The following is a 24,030-nucleotide window of genomic DNA, read 5'->3' on the forward strand; positions in this document are numbered from 1 at the left end:
TTAGGAAGGAAGCGGATGGTGAAAGTGAAGCTTTAAATGAAACCCAGCAAGAAAAAGTCAACTCTACACAAATGCTGACATTGAAACTATCAAAAGAAGAACTTAAACTAGATGGCTGAAAAACACACAGAGCAGAGATCACATGTTTACACAAAGCCACAGTCAGTGTGAGCTCAGAGTGGGATGAACCTGAAAGGAAGCAACGAGGACCAGAAACTCTCTCAAGACAAGGATTGTTTCTACTTTTCCCTTAAGATTTTTTTTAAGATACAAAAGGCTTCATTGAAGGTGTTGGAACACAGTAAAATCATCACATGCACCAAATACTCCCTCTGAGTTCATCAAAGACCGACAAAATGCTGCAAGGAACAACACTTTTCTATCTACAATCAAAATAATGGATCATTGTGACATGAATGTTTTCCCGTGTATTTTAAAATGTTGTTTGCACTGCTTTATTTTGGCTTGAGACCAGATTGTTTTTGCCAATTCATTGAAGAGATATTATTTGAAAGATTCTAAACTCATCTTTAGTTATGTGTGATTACTGTGAATTACTGTAATGATTTTGTAATTATTTTCCTTTTCTTGCAGCATTATTTCCTGGATGTTTTGAAAATGTCTTATTGCAAAAATGTATAGATATTCTAGTGTTAGCAGCTTATTTCCAGTTTCGTCTTTTTGTTCAACGATTTTTTCAGATACTTTTCCAAAATGATATTGCAGAATGATTGCTAAAATTATGAAATAAAATAATTTAACTGACTGATGTTTTTGACATTAGCTTCGCACGACCGATCTGTACCCAAAGCACAAAGAAATACTGAGTGCATCAGCAGCTATTTGTAGTAGATGTAAAAATGTGTTCTATCAGTAGGGGGCAGTGTTTATTGGCTCTTACTCATCTTTATGAACTGGCTAGAACAGATCAGACTAGATCAGAAATGAGTTTCTATAACCCTCTTAACACTGAAACGCTCGGAGAACAAGCTCAGCTATGAAGAAATACACAGTTTAAAAAATCCTGGTTAGTTGCAGTCTGACAGGAAGTCCACAGCGCAGCGATATGTGACGTTGCTTTGAGTTCGTGGACGGTGTTCACGAGGGCCGAAGAAATGCAGCATGTGGGACTCTGTTGTAGTTCTGCCTTATTAAAGGTGATTCTGCCACAGGTGCATGATTAGTTTAACCTCTGAGTCACATAGAAGTCTGATCTGCTACCACCTGACCTGTGGGTTCAGGCCACAAGCAGAGAATAAACACTATTATGTTTCTGTGGTCATAACGAATACCGAGGGGATGTTGGAGTATTGTATTATTTGTAGGGATCGAGGCTGTGCCTCCTCCGAAAGAAAACCCTATAAAACTTGCCCGTAGATAACAATCTGTGGACTTTACCCTGTTGAGAAGGCAGGTCGTCCACCTGGTTCACCCGTTTCCGCTGAAGCATTAACTCCTGCTACGAAGTGAAAGTAAACGTAAAACGTGGCTGCACAAGAGATCTTTCTTCCTTGAAATGGCTGCCTGGTATTTTCTCATCTTTTTCCTCATCATTCCCTCGTGCCTGGGTGAGTTTACACGTCGGTAATAGTTAACATTTATACTTTTGGGTTCGACATGAAAAGTAGTTCCTCAGTCAAGGTGGGAGATGATAAGAGCCTCAATCAGTACCTGTGCCGCCCTCTGAGTGAGAATGGGTCGTACTCTCCTGATGTTGTAGAGCACCTAATACACCTAATCCTTTGTGTATACACCTGTAGTTACACCTGTACTTGTGCTGTAGAATGATCTTTATGGAGGCTGCAGTTTGTTTGCTTTTATGTTGCATTGAACTTTCTTCAAAGTTTTGATGAAATAATCTTGATTCATGGTTTGAATGAGAAGGAAATGGCTCAGATTCCATTGTGTTATTTGAGTTATGTTGGAGGTGGTGCTACTTTGAAGTGAATTGCAATCCGTCAATCTGGGTCCACTTTTTCCATCTGTTTTCTTACTTCTCGTTTTTGACAATGTTGCTCATAAACAACCACAATCAATTGATAAAAATGTTTTCAATTTCCTGTTTTTTTCATTGATCAACTTTACAACAGTGACGACTCTCAAAAATTGATCGTAGATTATTTTAGATTGTACAGATGTTTTTACCTATTAACTCAGTGTCCATCATACTCTTCAATGTTTCATATAATGCAGTATGTTCCTTCACGTCTCTGTTCTCTCTGTTTCTAGTTGCTGGGCAGACTTCAACATTTGGTCTCAAAGGGGGAAATGCCTCCTTGAAGCCAGACATCACTGGACAGCCTGATGGAATTCTGTGGAAATTTAAAGGCAACAAAGTGGCAGAGTTTGATGGCAAAGAGCAACATGTGTACGGTCCATATAAAAACAGGATCACTCTTGACTGGGTCACTGCAGAACTCACTATCGCTCACCTCAGATTGGAAGACAGCGGAGACTACGAACTGGAAATAGAGATCAACAACGTGTTGCGTACTTCATACTATGCACTGGAGGTCATGGGTATGTTTGAAAAAGCAAAGTGGTTATATGCAGTTAAATGATCACAAAAGATACCTGCATTATACAACTAGCAACTTGATGCGTTGCTATAGCAACTCCATGCCCTTAAATGGCTTGAAGACCAAACCAACAAAGAGAGAAAAAGGACAGTCTTTTCACGTTTCACTTTTTTATAACTTCTCTTTGACACTGATCAACAGAAAACTGCAACATCGTTGTCAAATTGTAAAGAGAAAGCTAAAAACGGAGCATTCTGAACATCACAGTAGTAACGATAAACATTGACTGTGAAGGCCAAAGAGGAAATAAATGCAGGTCAGTTCAGTAAGGCAAGACAAGTTTATTTTTATGGCACATTTCAACAGCAAGGCTTTTAACATTAGACAAAGCCTCATATAAAACTGTTATCTCTTAATATGTTACCCATGTTTATGGTCATATTGGCTTAGTTTTTATTAAGGCCATATATCAGTTCAGACTTTACTCCCAAGAAAATATTGTTAAAGTCTATGTATCCTTTTATTCAGTGTAAAAATAGCAATTCCTGTGAATTAATACATAAGGATGAAGTCAGTAAGTAGTTGCCATTGGTGTCCTGTCTTCTGCCAACAGTCAGTCAAAAGAATCATGACCCTGTTTCCTATCCTTAAACCTGATACTTGTCTAAACTTATTTTTACATTTAAATCTTAGAATCGGAGGAACAGAGAATCATTTATTTATTGACTTATGATTTAACTGTGTGTTTATTGATGTATTCATTAAGACAAAGTCAGCAGACCCACCATATCCTGTAAGATGAAGGAGGGCGGCAGCGTGATCTCATCCGGAGAGCTGGTGTGCTCTGCAGAGCCTCAACCATCACTGAAGTTTGAGTGGGGAGCTTCTGGAAAGCTGCAGGTCGGCCCAAAGCTGCAAATACCTCTGGGGGAGGAACATGATGATGAAGTATACAGTTGTAGTGTGAGCAACCTGCTGAGCAAGGAAACGACTACATTCACTGCAAAGGATTGCTACCCAGGTAAGATTTCAATTTTAAAGTCACTCACCATTCAAGATGTTTAAATAGAGACTTTAGATCTATTTAATACCAGTGGTTACAGGAGAAGAAGATGAGACAGGAAAAGGAGTAGAAGTGTTTCATTCACGTCATCAATGATATAAGTAATGTATTAATAGATCTCATTCTTCAAAGTGAATATTAAAATGAATTCATCCTTTGGATCAAGAGAGAATATGTTGAGCTTCTAGAATAAAATGTCCAGTTTCACATTACTACTTGTACGTTGTTGGTACTGAATGTAATGTAACGCAAAGCTGTGTTAAATCTAAACTTTGTTTCTGTGCAGAAGAAAGTTCATCTGTAGCAGCGATCACCATTGCAGTCATCATCATTGCTCTTGTGTTACTCCTCGTGTGTGTGGCCATATTTTGGCTTAAACGACACAATAAAGGTAAAGAATCTAGAAAATGACACCTTAACCAGAAATATTAATCTAAAAAAGATTTAACCTAAAAGTACTAGTTTATATATTTCCAATATACAGTAAATATACACTGAGGTTCACTGTCTTCAAGAGATCAACAGTGTGAAGAATGAAGCTATTTAACTGCAGCATTATTTAACATTTTATTAACATTAATTCACACATTATATGCAACTAAAATATTCAGCTTTTGTCCTTTTTTTCTGTCCTCATGCACTCGGCTCCAGCATGTTTTGCAGAAGATGATTTGGAAAAACAATCCTCACCTGGAAGTCAAGAAGGTATGAACTTGTACGTAGGCTTGAACCAGCAGTCGTTTGGCATTGATTTGGCATAAAAGACTTAGACAATTCAAGTATGTTCATATTAAATGTCCACCAATAGGCTAATTGTATTAACTCATTTCAGGCAGGCAGATGTTTGTTGATGAAATGTTTTAGCTGACATGATACATTTTGTTATTTAGATTTGATCACTTGTAGCGCTGCAGTTAAATTTCGGTTCCAGATCAGCATCAAAAACATAGTCGATCATAAGAGGCCTTTGACCGACATCTGCAGGAATATCTAATGCCTTACGTTACAACATTGTTGGTGTATTTGTTAGCTTAAATTCAAGAAGTCTTATTATGCAGTTTATAAAGATATTTTTTTTTACAGGTTCAAATAAGAAGGAAGCTCAGAAAGATGAAAAAAGGAATCTTGTACACAGAGAATCAACTCTTCCCTCCGTTCAAAAGCTTTTTCAAAGATATAAATCTAGAAATCCATTTTCTGACAAACAAAACGAAGGGACGGATTCGGACCATGAAGGTAAATTCTGCAATGAAATACGTTTATATGTCTATATGTACAGCAGAAAAATCAGTGTGCAAATTAATGAATAAAATCAAATTAACGCTTTTGATTAAATAACATACTCTGTGTCATATTAAAACAAAATTATCTCTTGCCTCAGCCAATTTAATTTGAATACGTTTTTGTATTAATAATATTAACATTGAACAAATGTTTTTCTTGTCCTTTTTCACATTGCTTCTTAAGGCTTACATACATGTCCATGACTTGTAATTTTAGTTCTGTGGGTTCTCTATTATACAGAAAATTGCAATTTAAGCAAATGTGTTGAAAATATTATGAACTAAACTAAGAAGAACTATTTGTTTACTTCCTTTTCTCTTTTTCTTTTCTTTTTTACAGAAGCTGAGGAGATGCCAAAAAAAGGTGACAGTGTTTTCATGATAACTTTCACATTGCAGAAAGAGTAATGAAGTAATGCTTTCTTCTCACTCTTTGTAGGGCATGTTGAAGGCGTAAAGAGAAAACTTCTTGGATCAAAGGGTAACTTTATTCAGTTAACAAACATCAATGGTTAACTATCAGCTGCATTTTAAAAAAGTCACTGGGAAAGACACAAAACTGAAGGGGGAGTAAAATAAAAGCTCAAAATGTTATTCAGTAAAAACAGCTGTTTTCTGATTTTCTTTTTTTACAGAACCTTCAATGATTAAACAAGAGGAGACGCCCAATAAAGGTGACGTTAAAACAGGTTTTTATGATGAATTACACATTGCAGAAAGATTATTATAAAGTAATGTTTGTACTTCTCACTCTTTCTAGGACATGTAAAAAGCATGAAAAAACGTTTAGGATTAGAAGGTAACTTTTAGTTAACAAACATAAATGGTTCGCTAGAAGCTGCAACCAAATAATGATAATCTATAAAAAAAGGTAATACATTTTTGATTAACATATTTCCTTGTATTGTTTGAGTACTTCTCATTGTTAACATCACGTAATGCCTTTTTACTGGTGAGCTTTGACAGCTTCTGTGTGGTTTAGTCTCCTAAAGCTTTCTTTTACTTTAACTTTCTTTTCCTGGTTTGGTTGTTCACAAATAGATGATCATCATGAAGGAGATGCAGATGCAGTCCGTCCCACAGAGACTCCACAGGAAAAAGTCCCACTGATCAACCAATCAGACTCTGTGGAGAAGAAGGACCCAAAACCTGCTGGTGTGATGGACCACGTCAGTGAGGACAAGGAGTCTAGTCCTGATGGCTCTAAATCTCCTGAACATCCAGGTTTGGAGACTACAATAAGTGAGCTGCATTATAATATTCACAGGGAAAAACATTAAAATGAAGGGGCAATTAAATGAATGCCAAATATGTTTTTTATAGCACAATCAGCTGTTTAATTGACTCGGATTTTCTTTTTTTTACAGAACCTTCAATGACTAAACAAGAGGAGACGCAAAATAAAAGTGACTGTAAAACAAGTTTTACAATCCATCTCACAGAGCCTCCACAGGAAAAAGTCCCACTGATCAACCAATCAGACTCTGTGGAGAAGAAGAACCCAGAACCTGCTGGTGTGATGGACCACGTCAGTGAGGACAAGGAGTCTAGTCCTGAAGGCCCCAAATCTCCTGAACATCCAGGTTTGGGGACGAATTCTTTCTAGGACTTGTTAAAAACGTAAAAAAAACACTATAAAAGAAAAGTGGGAATAAAATAAGGCAAAATATCTAAACAACCATTTTCCTAGAGTACAGGAGACTCTGGATAAAAAACCCGCGTTAGGGTTCTGTTTCAGGATGAAGAAGTTTCACAAACTGATTCATCCATCAGCACTAAAAAGTTTAAAAAATCTGTTTAACTGTGCCCAGCACTTTACCCATTGAGCATTATTATTATAGTTTTAACTACTTACTTTTCAGGTGAAGCTTTGTGTTGCGTGTTGTATATTTGTGCAGTAAGTCTTTCATTATGACCTGTCAATGGACTACAGATGTGTTCATCTGGTACAGTGCATCACATGGTGACCTCTATGTTATAATTGTACACGCTCCCATTTAAATAAAGTAAATATTAGTCTTTGGAATAATCTGGAAACAGAAATAAAGCATTCTTCTCTTGCTCATTGAGAAGATATTTCCCTCAATCAATGAGTAAGAATATTTTCTTTTGTGGGAAACTTGAGAAACTCCTCAGTTTTTTATCTATAGTCTGATAGAAAGACCGATTCATTTTGAAACCAGTGGACTTTGGAATTCGGTTCTTTTGCAAATTTTTAGAATTTGTGTGATTCTTTCACTTTTTAAAACCTGTTTTTGTCGGTTTCAGAGCCACTAAAGGGGTCAGAAGCTCAGTCTACTGATGTTGACGCTTCCCCGGCTGATCAGGCACTTTCCCCTTTGACCCAAAGCTCTCTGAATATGGACCCTAAAGACCAAAAGGACGTCACCATCTCAGGTCAGGTGACCGGAGAATCCATGCAGAAAGTTTTATAAAGTAATGTTTGTGCTTCTCACTTTTTCTAAGATGCGTTGAAAAGTCAACAGTCCTTCTTGGATTTAAGTTACATTACATTACATTACATGTCATTTAGCTGACGCTTTTATCCAAAGCGACGCACAATAAGTGCATTTCCACATAGATACAAACTCAGAAAACAAGTAACAAGAAAGTACATTTTTCATCAAATAAGCAGTTACAAAACATGTTATAGAAAAGTGCCATTATAAGTACAATTTAAGTGCCATCATTTGTTAGTGCTACGGTTTGCTAGTGTTTTAGTCAAAGTAGAGTCTAAAAAGGTGTGTCTTGAGTTTTCGACAGAAGAGGTAGAGGCTCTCTGCAGTCCTGATGTCATCAGAGAGCTCATTCCACCATCTGGGAGCCAGGACAGCAAAGAGTCGCAATCTCGTCGAGTGCTTTTCTCTCAGTGAGGGAGGAACAAGCCGCTTGGCGGATGCAGATCGAAGTGTGCGGGTTGGGATGTAGGGTTTCACCATGTCCCGGATGTAGACTGGTCCCGATCCATTCACAGCATGGTACGTCAGTACCAATGTTTTGAACTGGATGCGGGCAGCCACTGGTAACCAATGAAGTGAACGGAGAAGCAGTGTGGTGTGGGAGTATTTCGGAAGGTTGAAGACCAGTCGAGCTGCTGCATTCTGGATGAGCTGCAGTGGTCGTATGGCGGTACCTGGGAGACCTGCCAGGAGAGAGTTGCAGTAGTCAAGGCGGGAGATGACAAGAACCTAAATCAGTACCTGCGCTGCCTTCTGAGTGAGAAGGGGTCGTATTCTCCTGATGTTGTAGAGCGTGTATCTACAGGATCGTGTCGTCGCTGCGATGTTGGCAGTCAGGGAGAGTTGGGAGTCAAGTGTCACGCCGAGGTTCCTGGCACTCTGAGTGGGCGTTAACACGGAAGTCGCCGAAGTTAACGGTCAGGTCCTGGGTGGGCGAGGTTTTTCCAGGGAAGAAAAGTAGTTCGGTCTTGTCGGGGTGGATCTTCAGGTGGTGAGCGGACATCCACTGGGAGATGTCAGTCAGACATGCAGAGATCCGTGCCGCCACTTGAGTGTCCGAGTCGGGGAAGGAGAGAATTAGTTGGGTGTCGTCGGCATAGCTGTGATAGGAAAAACCGTGCGAGCGAATGACGGAGCCAAGAGAGTTGGTGTAAATTGAGAAGAGGAGGGGACCCAGGACGGAGCCCTGAGGAACTTCAGTTGTAAGGGGACAAGGTTCCGACACTGATCCTCCCCAAGTTACACGGTAGGTGCGACCATCAAGGTAGGATGAGAGAAGAGACAGCGCGGATCCTATGACACCAAGTTCCTGAAGGGCGGCGATAAGGATCTGGTGGTTTACTGTGTCGAATGCTGCAGAAAGGTCCAGTAGGATGAGCACGGAGGAGAGCGAGGCGCCTCTAGCAGCGTGGAGTTGTTCCGTGACAGCGAGGAGAGCAGTCTCTGTGGAATGGCCCGCCTTGAAGCCTTACTGGTGGGGGTCTAGGAGGTTGTTACTATGGAGGTAGGAGGAGAGTTGGTTGAAGATGGCTCGTTCAATTGTTTTGGACAGGAAGGAAAGGAGGGATACCGGTGTGTAGTTGTTTACTTCCGAAGGGTTGAGGGTGGGTTTCTTCAGGAGTGGGTTAACTCTTGCTTCCTTCAAGGTGTTGGGGAAACAGCCAGATAACAGAGCATTGTTAATGAGACATGTGAGGAAGGGAAGAAGGTCGGGGGCGATCGACTGTAGGATATGAGATGGGATGGGGTCAAGGCGGCAGGTGGGGGGACGGGGAGAGGTTATTAAGGTAAGGACTTTGTTAGGGGACAGGGGTGTGAAACAGGGAAGTGAGGGCGATTGGGGCGAGGTCTGTGCGATATAACTGGAAGGAGGTGGGTTGGAGAAGGAGGAGTGTATGTCATCTATTTTTCTGGTAAAGTAGGTGACAAGGTCTCCTGGGAGAAGGGTGGAGGGGGGGAGGAGGAGGAGGACAAGTGTATCTTGTAGTTAACAAACATGATTGGTTGGCTAGCAGCTGCAACAATAACAACAACTGATTTTTATTTTCATTTGCAATTCATCTATTTTTATTTTATTTGTTGTTTTATTGACAAATCAATCATTTTATTATAATATGTAAAAAATTCCGAAATGTTCCAAAACAACCTTTTGACATCTTCAAATATTGTTGCTTCGTCTTTCATATTTACCTTCCAAAAGCCCAAATTGTTCAATTAAGAGTAAAAAAAAACATAAAGTAACAGTGACTTTACATATTGAAGAAGAATCTCTCTTGTAACCACAAAGGAGATGCAGATGCAGTCCGTCCCACAGAGACTCCACAGGAAAAAGTCCCACTGATCAACCAATCAGACTCTGTGGAGGAGAAGGACCCAGAACCTGCTGGTGGGTCGGACCACGTCAGTGAGGACAAGAAGTCTAGTCCTGAAGGCTCTAAATCTACTGATCATCCAGGTTTGGAGACTACAATAACTGAGCTGCATTAGAATACAAACTGGGAAAAACTAAAATGAGGAAAAAATTAAATAACATGTTATTTAACAGCAGCAGCTGTTTGTCTTGACTCTGATTTTCTATTTTTACAGAATTTGCAATGACTAAAACAGGTGACAAGTTTTCATAATAACTTACACGTTGAAGAAAGAGCTTTATAACGTAATGCGTATTCTTCTCATTCTTTCTAGGACATGTTAAAAACGTGAAAAAACACTATAAATGAAAGGAGGAATAAAATAAGGCAAAATATCTAAACAACCATTTTCCTAGAGTACAGGAGACTCTGGATAAAAAAACCCGCGTTAGGTTTCTGTTTCACGATGAAGCAGTTTCACAAACTGATTCATTCTTTACCACTAAAAAGTTGTAAAATCTGTTTAAAACTGCCCAGCACTTTACCCATTGAGCAAAATTATTATAGTTTTAACTACTTTTAAGGTGAAGCTTTGTATTGCTTGTAGTATATTTGTGCAGTAAGTCTTTCATCATGACCTGTCAAAGGACTACAGATGTGTTCATCTGGTACAGTGCATCACATGGTGACCTCTATGTTATAACTGTACAAGCTCCCATTTAAATAAAGTCAATATTAGTCTTTAGAATGACCTGGAAACAGAAATAAAGCGTTATTCTCTTGCTCATGGAGAAGAGATTTGCCTTCAATCGACGAGTAAGAATATTTTCTTTTGTGGGTCACTTGAGAAACTCCTCAGTTTTTTATCTATAGTCTGATAGAAAGTCCGATTCATTTTGAAACCAATGGACTTTGGAATTTTATTCTTTTGCAAATTATTAGCATTTGTGTGATTCTTTCACTTTTTAAAACCTGTTTTGGTCGGTTTCAGAGCCACTAAAGGAGGCAGAAGCTCAGTCTACTGATGTTGAAGCTTCCCCGGCTGATCAGGGATTTTCCCCTTTGACCAAAAGCTCTCTGAATATGGGCCCTAAAGACCAAAAGGACGTCACCATCTCAGGTCAGGTGACCAGAGAATCCATGCAGAAAGTTTTATAAAGTAATATTTGTGCTTCTCACTTTTTCTAGGATGCGTTGAAAATTCAACAGTCCTTCTTGGATTTAAGTGTATCTTGTAGTTAACAAACATGATTGGTTGGCTAGCAGCTGCAACAATAACAACTGATTTTTATTTTCATTTGCAATTCATCTATTTTTATTTTATTTGTTGTTTTATTGACAAATCAATCATTTTATTATAATATGTAAAAAATTCCCGAAATGTTCCAAAACAACCTATTGACATCTTCAAATATTGTTGCTTCTTCTTTCATATTTACATTCCAAAAGCCCAAATTGTTCAATTAAGAGTAAAATAAAAAAAAACATAAAGTAACAGTGACTTTACATATTGAAGAAGAATCTCTCTTGTAACCACAAAGGAGATGCAGATGCAGTCCGTCCCACAGAGACTCCACAGGAAAACGTCCCACTGATCAACCAATCAGACTCTGTGGAGGAGAAGAACCCAGAACCTGCTGGTGGGTCGAACCACGTCAGTGGGGACAAGAAGTCTAGTCCTGAAGGCCCCAAATCTCCTGAACATCCAGGTTTGGAGACTACAATAAGTGAGCTGCATTATAATACAAACTGGGAAAAATACTAAAATGAGGGGGAAATTAAATGAAAGCCAAATATGGTTTTTTTAGCACAATCAGCTGTTTTATTGACTCTGATTTTCTTTTTTTACAGAACCTAAAATGATTAAACAAGAGGAGATGCCAAATGAAGGTGACAGTAAAACAAGTTTTTATAATGACTTACACATTGCAGAAAGATTATTATAAAGTAATGTTTGTACTTCTCATTCTTTCTAGGACATGTAAAACGTGTCAAAAAACGTTTAGGATTAGAAGGTAAGTTTTAGTTAACAAACATAAATGGTTCGCTAGCAGCTGCCACCATAATAACAACTAATGCTGTATTAGTTATTTTCCTTATTTGTTTTTTCATGAATTAATCAATTTTTTTTAATATGTAAAAAACTCTGACAGCAAATGAAAGTGAATTCAGGTATTGATTGATTATGATAATCTATACAATAAAGATAATACATTTTTGATCAACATATTTCACTGTATTGTTTGAGTACTTGTCATTGTTAACATCACATAATGCCTTTTTACTGGTGAGCTTTGACTGCTTCTGTGTGGTTTAGTCTCCTAAAGCTTTCTTCTCTATTTTAATTTTCCATTTCTGTTTTTGTTTCTTCACAAAAAGATGATCATCATGAAGGAGATGCAGATGCAGTCCGTCCCACAGAGACTCCACAGGAAAAAGTCCCACTGATCAACCAATCAGACTCTGTGGAGGAGAAGGACCCAGAACCTGCTGGTGGGTCGGACCACGTCAGTGAGGACAAGGAGTCTAGTCCTGAAGGCCCCAAATCTCCTGAACATCCAGGTTTGGGGACGAATTCTTTGTAGGACATGTTAAAAACGTAAAAAAACACTATAAATAAAAAGTGGGAATAAAATAAGGCAAAATATCTAAACAACCATTTTCCTAGAGTACAGGAGACTCTGGATAAAAAAACCCGCTTTAGGGTTCTGTTTCAGGATGAAGAAGTTTCACAAACTGATTCATTCTTCAGCACTAAAAAGTAAAATCTGTTTAAAACTGCCCAGCACTTTACCCATTGAGCAAAATGATTATAGTTTTAACTACTTTTCAGGTGAAGCTTTGTACCGTGTCTTACATTTGTGCAGTAAGTCTTTCATTATGACCTGTCAATGGACTACAGATGTGTTCATCTGGTACAGTGCATCACATGGTGACCTCTATGTTATAACTGTACACGCTCCCATTTAAAAAAAGTCAATATTAGTCTTATCAATGATCTGGAAACAGAAATAAAGCGTTATTCTCTTGCTCATGGAGAAGAGATTTGTCTTCAATCAACGAGTAAGAATATTTTCTTTTGTGGGTCACTTGAGAAACTCCTCAGTTTTTTATTTATAGTCTGATAGAAAGACCGATTCATTTTGAAACCAGTGGACTTTGGAATTTGATTCTTTTGCAAATATTTAGCGTTTGTGTGATTCTTTCACTTTTTAAAACCTGTTTTTGTCGGTTTCAGAGCCACTAAAGGAGGCAGAAGCTCAGTCTACTCATGTTGAAGCTTCCCCGGCTGATCAGGAACTTTCTCCTTTGACCCAAAGCTCTCTGAATATGGGCCCTAAAGACCAAAAGGACGTCACCATCTCAGGTCAGGTGACCAGAGAATCCATGCAGAAAGTTTTATAAAGTAATGTTTGTGCTTCTCACTTTTTCTAAGATGCGTTGAAAATTCAACAGTCCTTCTTGGATTTAAGTGTATCTTGTAGTTAACAAACATGATTGGTTGGCTAGCAGCTGCAACAATAACAACAACTGATTTTTATTTTCATTTGCAATTCATCTATTTTTATTTTATTTGTTGTTTTATTGACAAATCAATCATTTTATTATAATATTTAAAACATTCCGAAATGTTCCAAAACAACCTTTTGACATCTTCAAATATTGTTGCTTCGTCTTTCATATTTACCTTCCAAAAGCCCAAATTGTTCAATTAAGAGTAAAAAAAAACATAAAGTAACAGTGACTTTACATATTGAAGAAGAATCTCTCTTGTAACCACAAAGGAGATGCAGATGCAGTCCTTCCCACAGAGACTCCACAGGAAAACGTCCCACTGATCAACCAATCAGAATCTGTGAAGGAGAAGAACCCAGAACCTGCTGGTGGGTCGGACCACGTCAGTGAGGACAAGGAGTCTAGTCCTGAAGGCCCCAAATCTCCTGAACATCCAGGTTACATTTTTACAATGACTTACACATTGCACAATTGCAAATTTTTTAATGAACCTGAAATGACTGAAACAGGTGATAAGTTCTCAGACTTTTCTGCGTATTCTTTTCATTCTTTCTAGAATATGTTCAAAATTTGAAAAAAATACATTACAAATGAAAGGGGGAACAAAATGAGGCAAAATCTCAACTATTTTCCTATAGTACAGGAGACTATGGATGTTTTAACGTGAAGCTTTGTACCGTGTCTTACATTTGTGCAGTAAGTCTTTCATTATGACCTGTCAGAGGACTACAGATGTGTTCATCTGGTACAGTGCATCACATGATGACCTCTATGCTATAACTGTACACGCTCCCTTTTAAATAAAGTAAATATTAGTCTTTAGAATGATCTGGAAACAGAAATAAAGCATTATTCCCTTGCTCATGGAGAAGATATTTGTCTTCAATCAACGAGTAAGAATATTTTCTTTTGTGGGTCACTTGAGAAACTCCTCAGTTTTTTATCTATAGTCTGATAGAAAGACCGATTCATTTGGAAACCAATGGACTTTGGAATTTGTTCCTTTAGCAAATTCTTAGCATTTGTGTGATTCTTTCATTTTTTTAAACCTGTTTTTGTCGGTTTTAGAGCCACTAAAGGAAACGTCTACTCATGTTGAAGCTTCGGCGGCTGATCAGGGATTTTCCCCTTTGACCCAAAGCCCTCTGAATATGGGCCCTAAAGACCAAAAGGACGTCACCATCTCAGGTCAGGTGACCGGAGAATCTGCGGAGACTAAATTCGGAGAATCCGACTCATCAGGAGAAGGAAAAGGACATGAATCAGACCACACTGACGAATCGATATCTACTGATCTTGAACAGAAAGGTTCAAGGACATCGACAGAGCCAGAAGAAAATAACACAAATGCAGGTGAACATGAAGAAACAGACATGAATTCAGCAAACTCCCATCAACGTCAGAGCCCAAGAACCAAACCAGCCCACAGCACCACGGATACGGATCAGCAGTCCTCAGACGCTGCACGAGGACAACCAGACGAAGAAGAAGAAGAAGAAGAAGAGCTTGAGACCTGCCCTGAGTCACATGACACAGAGGGGCAGTTAGATAAAGGAGAGGCCAAAGTGTTTGAGGTAAGAATGAGGTGTGGCTTTAAGGGAGAAAGGCCCAATGACAGCTGTAGTGGGGATGAAGCAGGACAAAAGGAACATGAAGGTGTGTCGCTGGCTTTTATGCAACTTGGAGAACAGGGAGACATTTAGGAAGGAAGCGGATGGTGAAAGTGAAGCTTTAAATGAAACCCAGCAAGAAAAAGTCAACTCTACACAAATGCTGTCATTGAAACCTGCAAAAGAAGAACTTAAACTAGATGGCTGAAAAACACACAGAGCAGAGATCACATGTTTACACAAAGCCACAGTCAGTGTGAGCTCAGAGTGGGATGAACCTGAAAGGAAGCAACGAGGACCAGAAACTCTCTCAAGACAAGGATTGTCTCTACTTTTCCCTTAAGATTTTTTTTAAGATACAAAAGGCTTCATTGAAGGTGTTGGAACACAGTAAAATCATCACATGCACCAAATACTCCCTCTGAGTTCATCAAAGACCGACAAAATGCTGCAAGGAACAAGACTTTTCTATCTACAATCAAAATAATGGATCATTGTGACATGAATGTTCTCCCCTGTATTTTAAAATGTTGTTTCCACTCCTTTATTTTGGCTTGAGACCAGATTGTTTTTGCCAATTTATTGAAGAGATATTTGAAAGATTCTAAACTCATCTTTAGTTATGTGTGATTCCTGTGAATTACACTTCTGCAGTAATGATTTTGTAATTATTTTCCTTTTCTTGCAGCATTATTTCCTGGATGTTTTGAAAATGTCTTATTGCAAAAATGTATAGATATTCTAGTGTTAGCAGCTTATTTCCAGTTTCGTCTTTTTGTTCAACGATTTTTTCAGATCCTTTTCCAAAATAATATTGCAGAATGATTGCTAAAATGATGAAATAAAAGAATTTAACTGACTGATGTTTTTGACATTAGCTTCGCACGACCGATCTGTAACCAAAGCACAAAGAAATACTGAGTGCATCAGCAGCTATTTGTAGTAGATGTAAAAATGTGTTCTATCAGTAGGGGGCAGTGTTTATTGGCTCTTACCCATCTTTATGAACTGGCTAGACATCAAAAATGAGTTTCTATAACCCTCTTAACACTGAAACGCTCGGAGAACAAGCTCAGCTATAAAGAAATACACAGTTTAAAATATCCTGGTTAGTTGCAGTCTGACAGTAATGAATTCTACAGTCCACAGCGCAGCGATATGTGACGTTGCTTTGAGTTCGTGGACGGTGTTCACGAGGGACGATTAAATGCAGTGTGTGGGACTCTGTTGCAGTTCTGCATAATTAAAGGTGAATTTAGTGAAAAGCTGCCACAGTGAACCATCAGTCAAACCGGCTATAATGTAAATTCACCCTCTGCTGAAAGACAAGCTGGTGTAGATTTCTTAAGACACTGGTTGGGCCCTTAGAGAAAGTCATGCATGATTAGTTTAACCTCCGAGTCACATACAAGTCTGTGATCTGCTACCACCTGACCTGTGGGTTCAGGCCACAAGCAGAGAATGAACACTATCATGTTTCTGTGGTCACAACCAATGCCGAGGGGATGTTGGAGTATTGAATTATTGGTAGGGATCGAGGCTGTGCCTCTCCACTGGCGCAGGGTCACAATGTGGTTCCACTGAGACGTTTGTGATATGCTGATGGCAGCGGGGAGGCTCACGGTCTTTCAACATCGTCAACTTGTTTTTGCATAAAACCATTTCATCCCGGGGTGTTGACACAAAAAAAAAAAGGCTTGCGTCCCTTCAGATTCATCCATAATTACACTGTTCCCTTCAGATTGTTTAGGTCCTTTTTTTTGGTGCAATAGGAGAGAACAGAAAAGGGAAGAATGGACCCCCTCCAGAATGGCTTTTACCCTTTTTTTTGTACCAAGGTTGATTAGCAAAGCTGCGTTGTTTAAACTGCCTTCTGGATGGCTGACGTGAAATCGAACAATATCCTCTGGCTTTAGCGACGAGCCCCACAGCTTTGCATTTATTTTCATGCAGACTTGGAACAGACCTTGGCACTGCTGTGCTGTGGAAGCCGAGCCCAGGGAGGCCAGCGCAGGGCAGGTCAGGAGAAATCAATTAATGACTTCTGTAGAAGTTCTGGGCTGGCTTTTTTTTCTTCCCCTGCCATACTTTACTATGCAACCTGGGTACCCACCACCATCATTACATTACAATGTAATAATATTCCTTTCCTGATACCTCTATTGAAGCCTGGTTTGTCTTGAATGAGAAGGAATGAGAAGTGATGTTAGACCATTGAAACTACAAAGTTTCTCTCTCGGGGCGAATCTCAACCTCAATGCTCTGGTGTGCCCGAGGCAGAGAGATGAGATTCGTCCGTCTTTCATTTGGTCGTCACTCCGCATATGAGGAATTAAATTGGAAGACGCTATCGACTGTTTGAACACCGGAGCGGTTTGTCAGCCCTAAATAAGCACCTCTGCCATGTTTATATCTGGTGACCACAGTGTAAACACTGGTCAGCGGACCTGCCCGGCTGAATGAAGGTGTGCACACATCTGGACGGCCTAAAGCTAATGACAGAGTCTCGGGCGTATCCTTGTGGCCTGGCAGGATTAGGAGTATGGAAGCATCTTTGGGCCTGCAAACTTTCTCTGTCACTCGACATCTTTGCAGTCGTTCCCCCCCCCTGAAACATCATTTGTTTAGCCGATGAGTAAATATTTTCTTCGGTTTGGCCAGGAGAGATCTCAGAGTATTTGCTTGTTGTCGGTGAAGTTTCTCCTGGGCTTTTGCTTTGGAGACGGCTCCCGTGTTTGTGGTAGGGACAAACAACCTGGTCTAATTTGAGCATTTATCCAAACAGTTTGGCTAAGCATAAAACAGGGACAAACAAAAGACTGTATTCGTATGATGTGGTAATGCAATGATGTCCAATCAATAGTTTGGAGCTCCTGTCTTGTCCCGTAGACCAAGAATCCGAATGACTTCAGCAATTCCCTGACATCAGAATAACACTTCCATGTTTATCTGTGACACGTTTGTTGAAGTTGAGCGTAGCAGTGCTCAACGTCCCAAAATAATCACTTTCCTGCCAGTTTCGGCATGTGTTTAACAGTAAATTAGCAAATGTTAGCATGTTAGCACCCTAAACTAGGAGGGCGAACACAGGGAAACTTTACAGCTGCAATGTTCGAATTGGCCTTGTAATCACTGGCATGCTGATATTTACATTTACTTTTGAGTGGGATACAGTAGATGGCTGACATCTCTGTTTTACTTTCAATGTCCCCTAACAGTGAGAACCACTCTGTTTCAACACTTGTTTAAAACCACAAGCTCTGCTGGATGCAAAGATAAGATCTGCACAAGTTGTTGGACGCTCTTCCCTTTGTTTGGGTGGAACTGTCAAAAAATGTTCTTTTCCTTTTCAACTAATCTGTTACCATTTCTTTAAAGTATGCATTACCCCTTTCAACAATTACACATCTCTCCCCTGAGAACCAGCACAGGGACTCACTTTGTTTTTGTCTTGTGCGTGTGTTTCTCAAACCATCTTTTCTCACTGGCTTAGTCACCCAGTTTAGAGCTTTGTCGCTTCTTTATTTGAACAAGCTGCCCGTCAACGGGCCGCGCCGCAGAACCCGGCACGGTCCTCTTGTGGTCAAATGGAAACGACATGCAGCACACACCGCCTGCATTGTCTGATGTGAAGATTAAAGCCAATCAAGACCAAATGAATTCTCTCCGACTCCGAGCCGGTGGATGCCGGGGACCACCGGAGGGGAGCAGTTTGCTCAGCTATGTCATCAGAAACATCGTCATTGATCTCCGTCTCCCCCTCTCTCCGTCTCCCGACTTCTTTCAGTTGTGAACTTCTCACAGCCGACAGTCGCTTCTCATCACTTTGTCTTTGCCAGAACAACACGACGCAGACCAGTGCAGAGAGATCCCCGTGGCGTTGAATCCAAACACCTCCACTTGACTCTAACAATAATCTTCACAGCTAAAAGATGACTGTCAGCCACATTCTTTCTCCATTAGGGTATTTATTGAAGGCAACGATTTCATAAATTCATGCTGCTTTCATTGAAACTAGTGGCTCGACATAGATAGCACCCACATTTATACCGGGCATTGGTTTATTTTTTTTCATCTGGCTTACTGATTGATCCTTATTGAAGAATTGACATCTGAACCAAAAACAGAAATTCCATTTTTGAGGTGCTGCAAAAAGGAATAAAATCAGATGTCAAAACAACATCCATGTCAGGCTTGAGTAATAGAGTTTAACTTGTTTCTTTTAGTAAAACAGATCCAGAATTTTGGGGACAAGTGTGGCTTTTTAAACATCTCTATGAAAATGCGATGTTACCAAAACAACATGTAGAACACTCTGCCCGGCGCTCTGTTGTGGTCGACGACGCAGAGCCTGGATACGTCCAAATGCGCTCCATATGTCTGGCAACTCCACTGACCCCTCTTTCTCAAACACTGCCAGGGTTTGACGCCGGACCGATGTGGGCGGTGATTGTGTTTGTTTTATTTTACCCGAGTATCACAGCAGTAAAAATCCCAGTGAAACCTAACAAGGAGAAAAAGATGGACTACTGTGTGTGACTAGTGGATAAACCTTGCCACTGATTCCAATGGTATTCCCTGGTGGGGTGGGGTGGGGGGGGGGCTCCTGTTTCTGCAGACATAACGTTGCATTTGTTCAAGTTTAGCGCAATGGCAGCGTTGTCCCGGGACTATTCATGTGCACAGTGGTGCTCGCCCCAAAATGGCCCCTGGCCTGCAGCATCGTGCAGGAGGGCATGTGCGTGTGCACTGGAGTAGAGGAGCGCATGTATAAACATAAACATTTGTTCATGTTTTTGTTTTTTTAATCTGCGCTTGAACCATGTCCACGTTTGTGTGCTCGTCCCTGCCTTCATGTGCATGCGAGTCGGGGATCTGGCAAGTTCCTCTCTCCACCCGCGGTGGGCCTCCATCAGCCAGATGGATGGTCTCAGCCAGTGTCGGAGAGGTGACAGCTGGCTGGCCCGGCCTCTCCTAACCAAGGGTCTGGATCCTGTCCTCTGACAGCCCCTGACAGCTCCTGATGGGTGACACGTCTCCGGTGAGCTTGCATCATGGAAACTCCTTGTTTACTGAGAAATCTGCCGCGGCGTCTCACGGCGGGCTTTGATGAAATGTAAATGATATGAGCCACACCCTGGCGGGATGACGCCGGCGCTCGTAAGCGGTCTAGAGGAAGGAGACACCCTAATGATGATTGAAGGATTAGATCTTTTCAATGGCTGAAAAACATTACTTTTTTTTTTTTTTACAAAGAGTAATAACTGTTCAAATCAAAAGCGAAGTAAGTCAGCAGGTCATAACTCATACTGACAATATAAAAAGCCATTTCATTAATACTCTCATAAATTAGACTAAGCTTGTGCTACTTCTATTCACAACACTAAACATAGCGTCCCGGTCCTCTCGCTCTCAGTCTCGTTTCGGTCGACTCGTCCGAGAGGCCGGAGGCGACCAGGGGGATGGTGCTCGAGCCGGGGACCGTGCACAGGGGGGGGGGATGGGGGGGGGGCTCCGTAACGTGTGAGTCATTAACTTCAGCTCCCATGCAAGCAGAAGGCACTGCTTCAGCGGGACGGAGATGGGCCCGCGCGATAAAACCAGGCCCGCCACGGGTTCCGTGTTAATGAGACAGCGCCGCGGGGGTTTGAGGAGAACGCACACAGAGCCACCGGAGGGGGGGTGGGGGGGGGGGGGGGACGTCGGCCGGCCTCCCAAAGGTAATTCCCTTAAATGAAAAGCAGACTGCGTGCTAGTCATTGTTGCATCAAGGGGGGTGAGGATGAACAGTGACGGGGGTTGTATTTCAACACACCTCCCCATGCTCTTATTACGGGTCTGAGATGAGAGGAGGCAGGGGTACCTTGTTCAGGCGCTCCCCGCCGAAGCCTTTTCTTACCCAATTATCCTGGACTAGAACGACGACTCGTGTAACACTGACGGTGTCCCGCCGCTTCGGAATGGATGCTTTACCCTGTCAAGGCCTTTTCATTTCTCAAGAGTTTCTTTTGCTTCCAACCAAGGACGCCAACGGGCCCTGAAGTACTCCGCATCTGGGAGACATTAGGGACACATGGAAGAGGCTCATTTAAGACTCTTGTTAGCTCACCTGGTTCTTTAAGTAGGATCATTAATATTGATCTACCTCAAATGTGAACCACCCGGGTTCACACATGTCTGTCCGATGAGAAAGACGCACGTGTCCCTCGGTGTGCACCGGCATGTCAATTCCAGGCGTGCATCAGCCACCCCTATCAAACTGGCCCAAGCTGTGAATTGGAGCTAATAGGCTTTCCAGATGTTCTCCCCTGTATTTCATTGAATCCAACACCTCTGCAGGCCACTGTCCGGCCATAAATCACCGGCTGCGTGCTGCATGAGCAAAACACGGGGATGTGGCTTGATGCATAGGTCACATGCTTGATTCATGAGCTCAGTGCGAATATCTTCACAACACGAGAACAACAATTAACTGTTACTTCAACCCAGAGGCCAGAAAGTCTCTTAAAGGGGCCCTGTATCCCCTTTATAAGCTCTGAAGGCCCAGCTCAAAGCCGTGGGGACAGCATAGCTTTATAAGAATGATTTGGTTTTATGTGGTATTCTTGGATGACGGTACAGCACAAGTCACTGTGCAGTCATAGCAACAGTTCAAGGCTTCATTTGGTTCTGCAAGTGCACTTCAGTTCCAACGGTCCTAGATTAGCTGGGTTAAACAGATGTCTCTCATCCATCTAATGTAAATGTACTGTGTAAATGCACCGTGTGACCAAGATTCCTATTCATCTCTGTAAAGCACCAGGGAATGTTTTCAACACGATGTCTGAGCCAGGATAAGTCTGGGTAAGAATGACTAGGATGTCAATATCCAACGTGAGGGGCTGAAAAAGAATCTATAAAATGCATTTGAACCTAATTGAATTCCCCAGCGTGTCATTTGTTGAGCCTCCTCAGCTCTGCATCTTAACCTCGAGATGCATGGAGCTTTATTGCACAGGCCCTTCGTTCATCTGAACAGAGGGACGAATCCCTATATAGAAGTCATCACACCAACTCAAGATGGTTATATTTCGCTCCGAGTCTTTTCTCCTACTACCTTTTGGTTGCAGGGTCCGTGTGAAAATGATGTCGTTCTTAAATCTTTTTCCTTCCTGAAACGAAATGATATCACCGCAATGGTCACAAAAGTCTGAAGACTTTTAACGTGCAATCCATCTGCTCTTTGGATCCATAAAGAGGGAATGAGCGGATCCATAATCTATAATCTGCACTGGCCTTGTAAATGCTATCTTTCCACAAACCAGCAGAATCGGCGGGTGAAAAACAACATGCAAGAAACTGTTTGCGTCCACTATCTGAGCTCTTCAATATCGTAAATCATCAAAGGTCCAAAGGAGGGGAAAAAGTTTAACCCTATCTCAGATAGTTCCCCACCCATCCCATGTGATGGTGTGTGAATTTTCAAGTCGAGTTCAACTTGCGAGTATTTTCACGCCCGGATAATGCCATTTGTAATAAAGGTCCACAAACATTGATCTATAAGAATCTCCCTCTCTCTGTATATATACACACATGCCATATGCAAACAAGCTGTTGCGACTTGGTTCGGTTTTAGGAATATGGTGCAACCTCAGTTTATTGGTGCTTTATCCCCACTTAGTAGAGTCATAACTTGGCTGAGTTGAACACACAGAGAGCTCCAGGTTTGCCTCGGTGACTTGTATAAGCCTGGCCCAAACAAAAGCCTGTAGCAGCTGCACTCAGCGCCATAAGACCATCCTGTTGCATATGCTCCATACAGATCACTTGCACATGCTCTGCGCCGGCTTGACCCCGAGGGCTGAAGCTCTCGCCCGAGGAGGGACGTGGAGGGGACGGTCGGCGGACCCATAGATCGGCCCTCAGCCGCAGCCACCACAACGATGTCTCTCGTTTCCCGTCCACACCTCGGAGCGAGAGAGAAATGAGTTCCAGGGATGTGCTCCGCCGATCCCCGGGCCTGTTTGTGATCACACCTTTAGATTCAGATTAAAGCCAAGTGACGAGTAACTCAACCGGAGCACCTGCGCATGGCAAATGATTACACCCGACGTCCTTTGTCCTCCTCGGAGCCGCCCGGTGCGGCGGGAAGCCGGAGGAGGTGAAGAAACGTGCCGTTTCCATTTCAAAGGGAGAGCTTTCAGGGTTTTTTTTTTTAGGATCGCTGTACATGGACAGCATGTGGCGAAGGGTCCGCCCCGGGTGAATGAAGGAACTAATTAGGGGAAGAAGTCCCGCGGAGCCACAATGCGGCTGGAGCTGGACGTCCCGGTTTGCGGCACGGACCGGTGCTCTGTGGTTGGTGCAGATGCTGAGCAGGTGGACGTTGTGCTGTTCCCAGAATCCCTTTCAAAAAAGGGGAGGGTGAAGCATCAGGTATGCACATTCTTCACAGGGCTTGTAAATGTCAGCACATGAACCGCTGTGGACATGACGTGCAAACAAAGGTGAATAATGGGCCCGTGGCTGGTTTCCATCGCAGTGCGTCCTGTGAACCCGCGCCTCGGTTACTCTGCGGGACGTGATGAATCATCTTAATCTGCAACGGTAGTCAATGACTCCAAGAACAAAAAGCACAGAGTGAGAACCCGGAATAACAAACACTTTTATTTCACTTCCGGGTAGGAAAGTGTGAATTATGTGTGACTTATGTATGACTTATGTATGCCTTATGATTTTTCAGGTCAATGGAATGATTTGTTAGTGAACTTTTGATATCCAATAAAATTTATCGATAGAAAAAACGATTCAAGAAGAAACGAGCGCAGCAGATTTCTCCCTTAAAGGGGGGGGGGGGGGGGGCTGTTCCAGAGGGAATGGTATATCCACATGTTCCCTTTCCCTGACATTCTCCTTTGTGTTTTAACAAGCATGCAGAGACACATAAAGCTCTACTCGCCTATCATGAGCACCGCGTCGATGCAGCTCTTCTTTGAGGATTCTCAGAGGAGGATTCTTGTCCTCCTTGAAATGCAAATCGGACGGGAAGAAAATGAATCATTACTTAACCCTCGTGGCGTTGTAAGCGGCTTGTCATTTCTTTTGTGATGTTTCTACAAACTGTGGCTTCAGATAAATCGGACGTACTTGTTGTTACATGAACCAACTACCCACTAAATTGACGCTTGTTCATACTCAACCGTATCGAGTATCGTACAAAGCCTAAAGTTTCTTTTGTTCTTTCCCGTTT

The 24,030-nt window shown here is 41.5% G+C and overlaps 1 protein-coding gene across 10 annotated transcripts; it reads left to right on the forward strand.

Moving 5' to 3' along the window:
- The first annotated feature begins 1,420 nt into the window (after positions 1 to 1,420).
- Positions 1,421 to 15,660, forward strand: LOC134132810 (muscle M-line assembly protein unc-89-like). 10 transcript variants are annotated; one of them, XM_062564979.1, is made up of 23 exons: positions 1,421 to 1,568; positions 2,230 to 2,520; positions 3,286 to 3,540; positions 3,872 to 3,973; positions 4,234 to 4,287; positions 4,666 to 4,818; positions 5,206 to 5,229; positions 5,305 to 5,346; positions 5,501 to 5,539; positions 5,626 to 5,664; positions 5,907 to 6,107; positions 6,233 to 6,448; positions 7,134 to 7,262; positions 9,612 to 9,779; positions 9,911 to 9,931; positions 10,667 to 10,795; positions 11,217 to 11,402; positions 11,527 to 11,565; positions 11,652 to 11,690; positions 12,055 to 12,237; positions 12,914 to 13,042; positions 13,461 to 13,628; positions 14,260 to 15,660. In XM_062564979.1, exons 1-23 carry the CDS (start codon positions 1,517 to 1,519, stop codon positions 14,892 to 14,894), a joined length of 3,294 nt encoding a protein of 1,097 aa, XP_062420963.1. In that variant the 5' UTR covers positions 1,421 to 1,516; the 3' UTR covers positions 14,895 to 15,660. The 10 variants fall into 10 exon arrangements, with proteins under 10 accessions (XP_062420963.1, XP_062420962.1, XP_062420965.1 ...); XM_062564978.1 differs by having other exon boundaries at positions 1,422 to 1,568; positions 3,869 to 3,973; XM_062564981.1 differs by having other exon boundaries at positions 1,422 to 1,568; positions 3,869 to 3,973; positions 11,217 to 11,384.
- Positions 15,661 to 24,030: the final 8,370 nt, after the last annotated feature.

Source organism: Pungitius pungitius, chromosome 10 (genome assembly GCF_949316345.1).
Source record: "Pungitius pungitius chromosome 10, fPunPun2.1, whole genome shotgun sequence".
In the NCBI taxonomy this organism is placed as follows: Eukaryota; Metazoa; Chordata; class Actinopteri; order Perciformes; family Gasterosteidae; genus Pungitius; species Pungitius pungitius.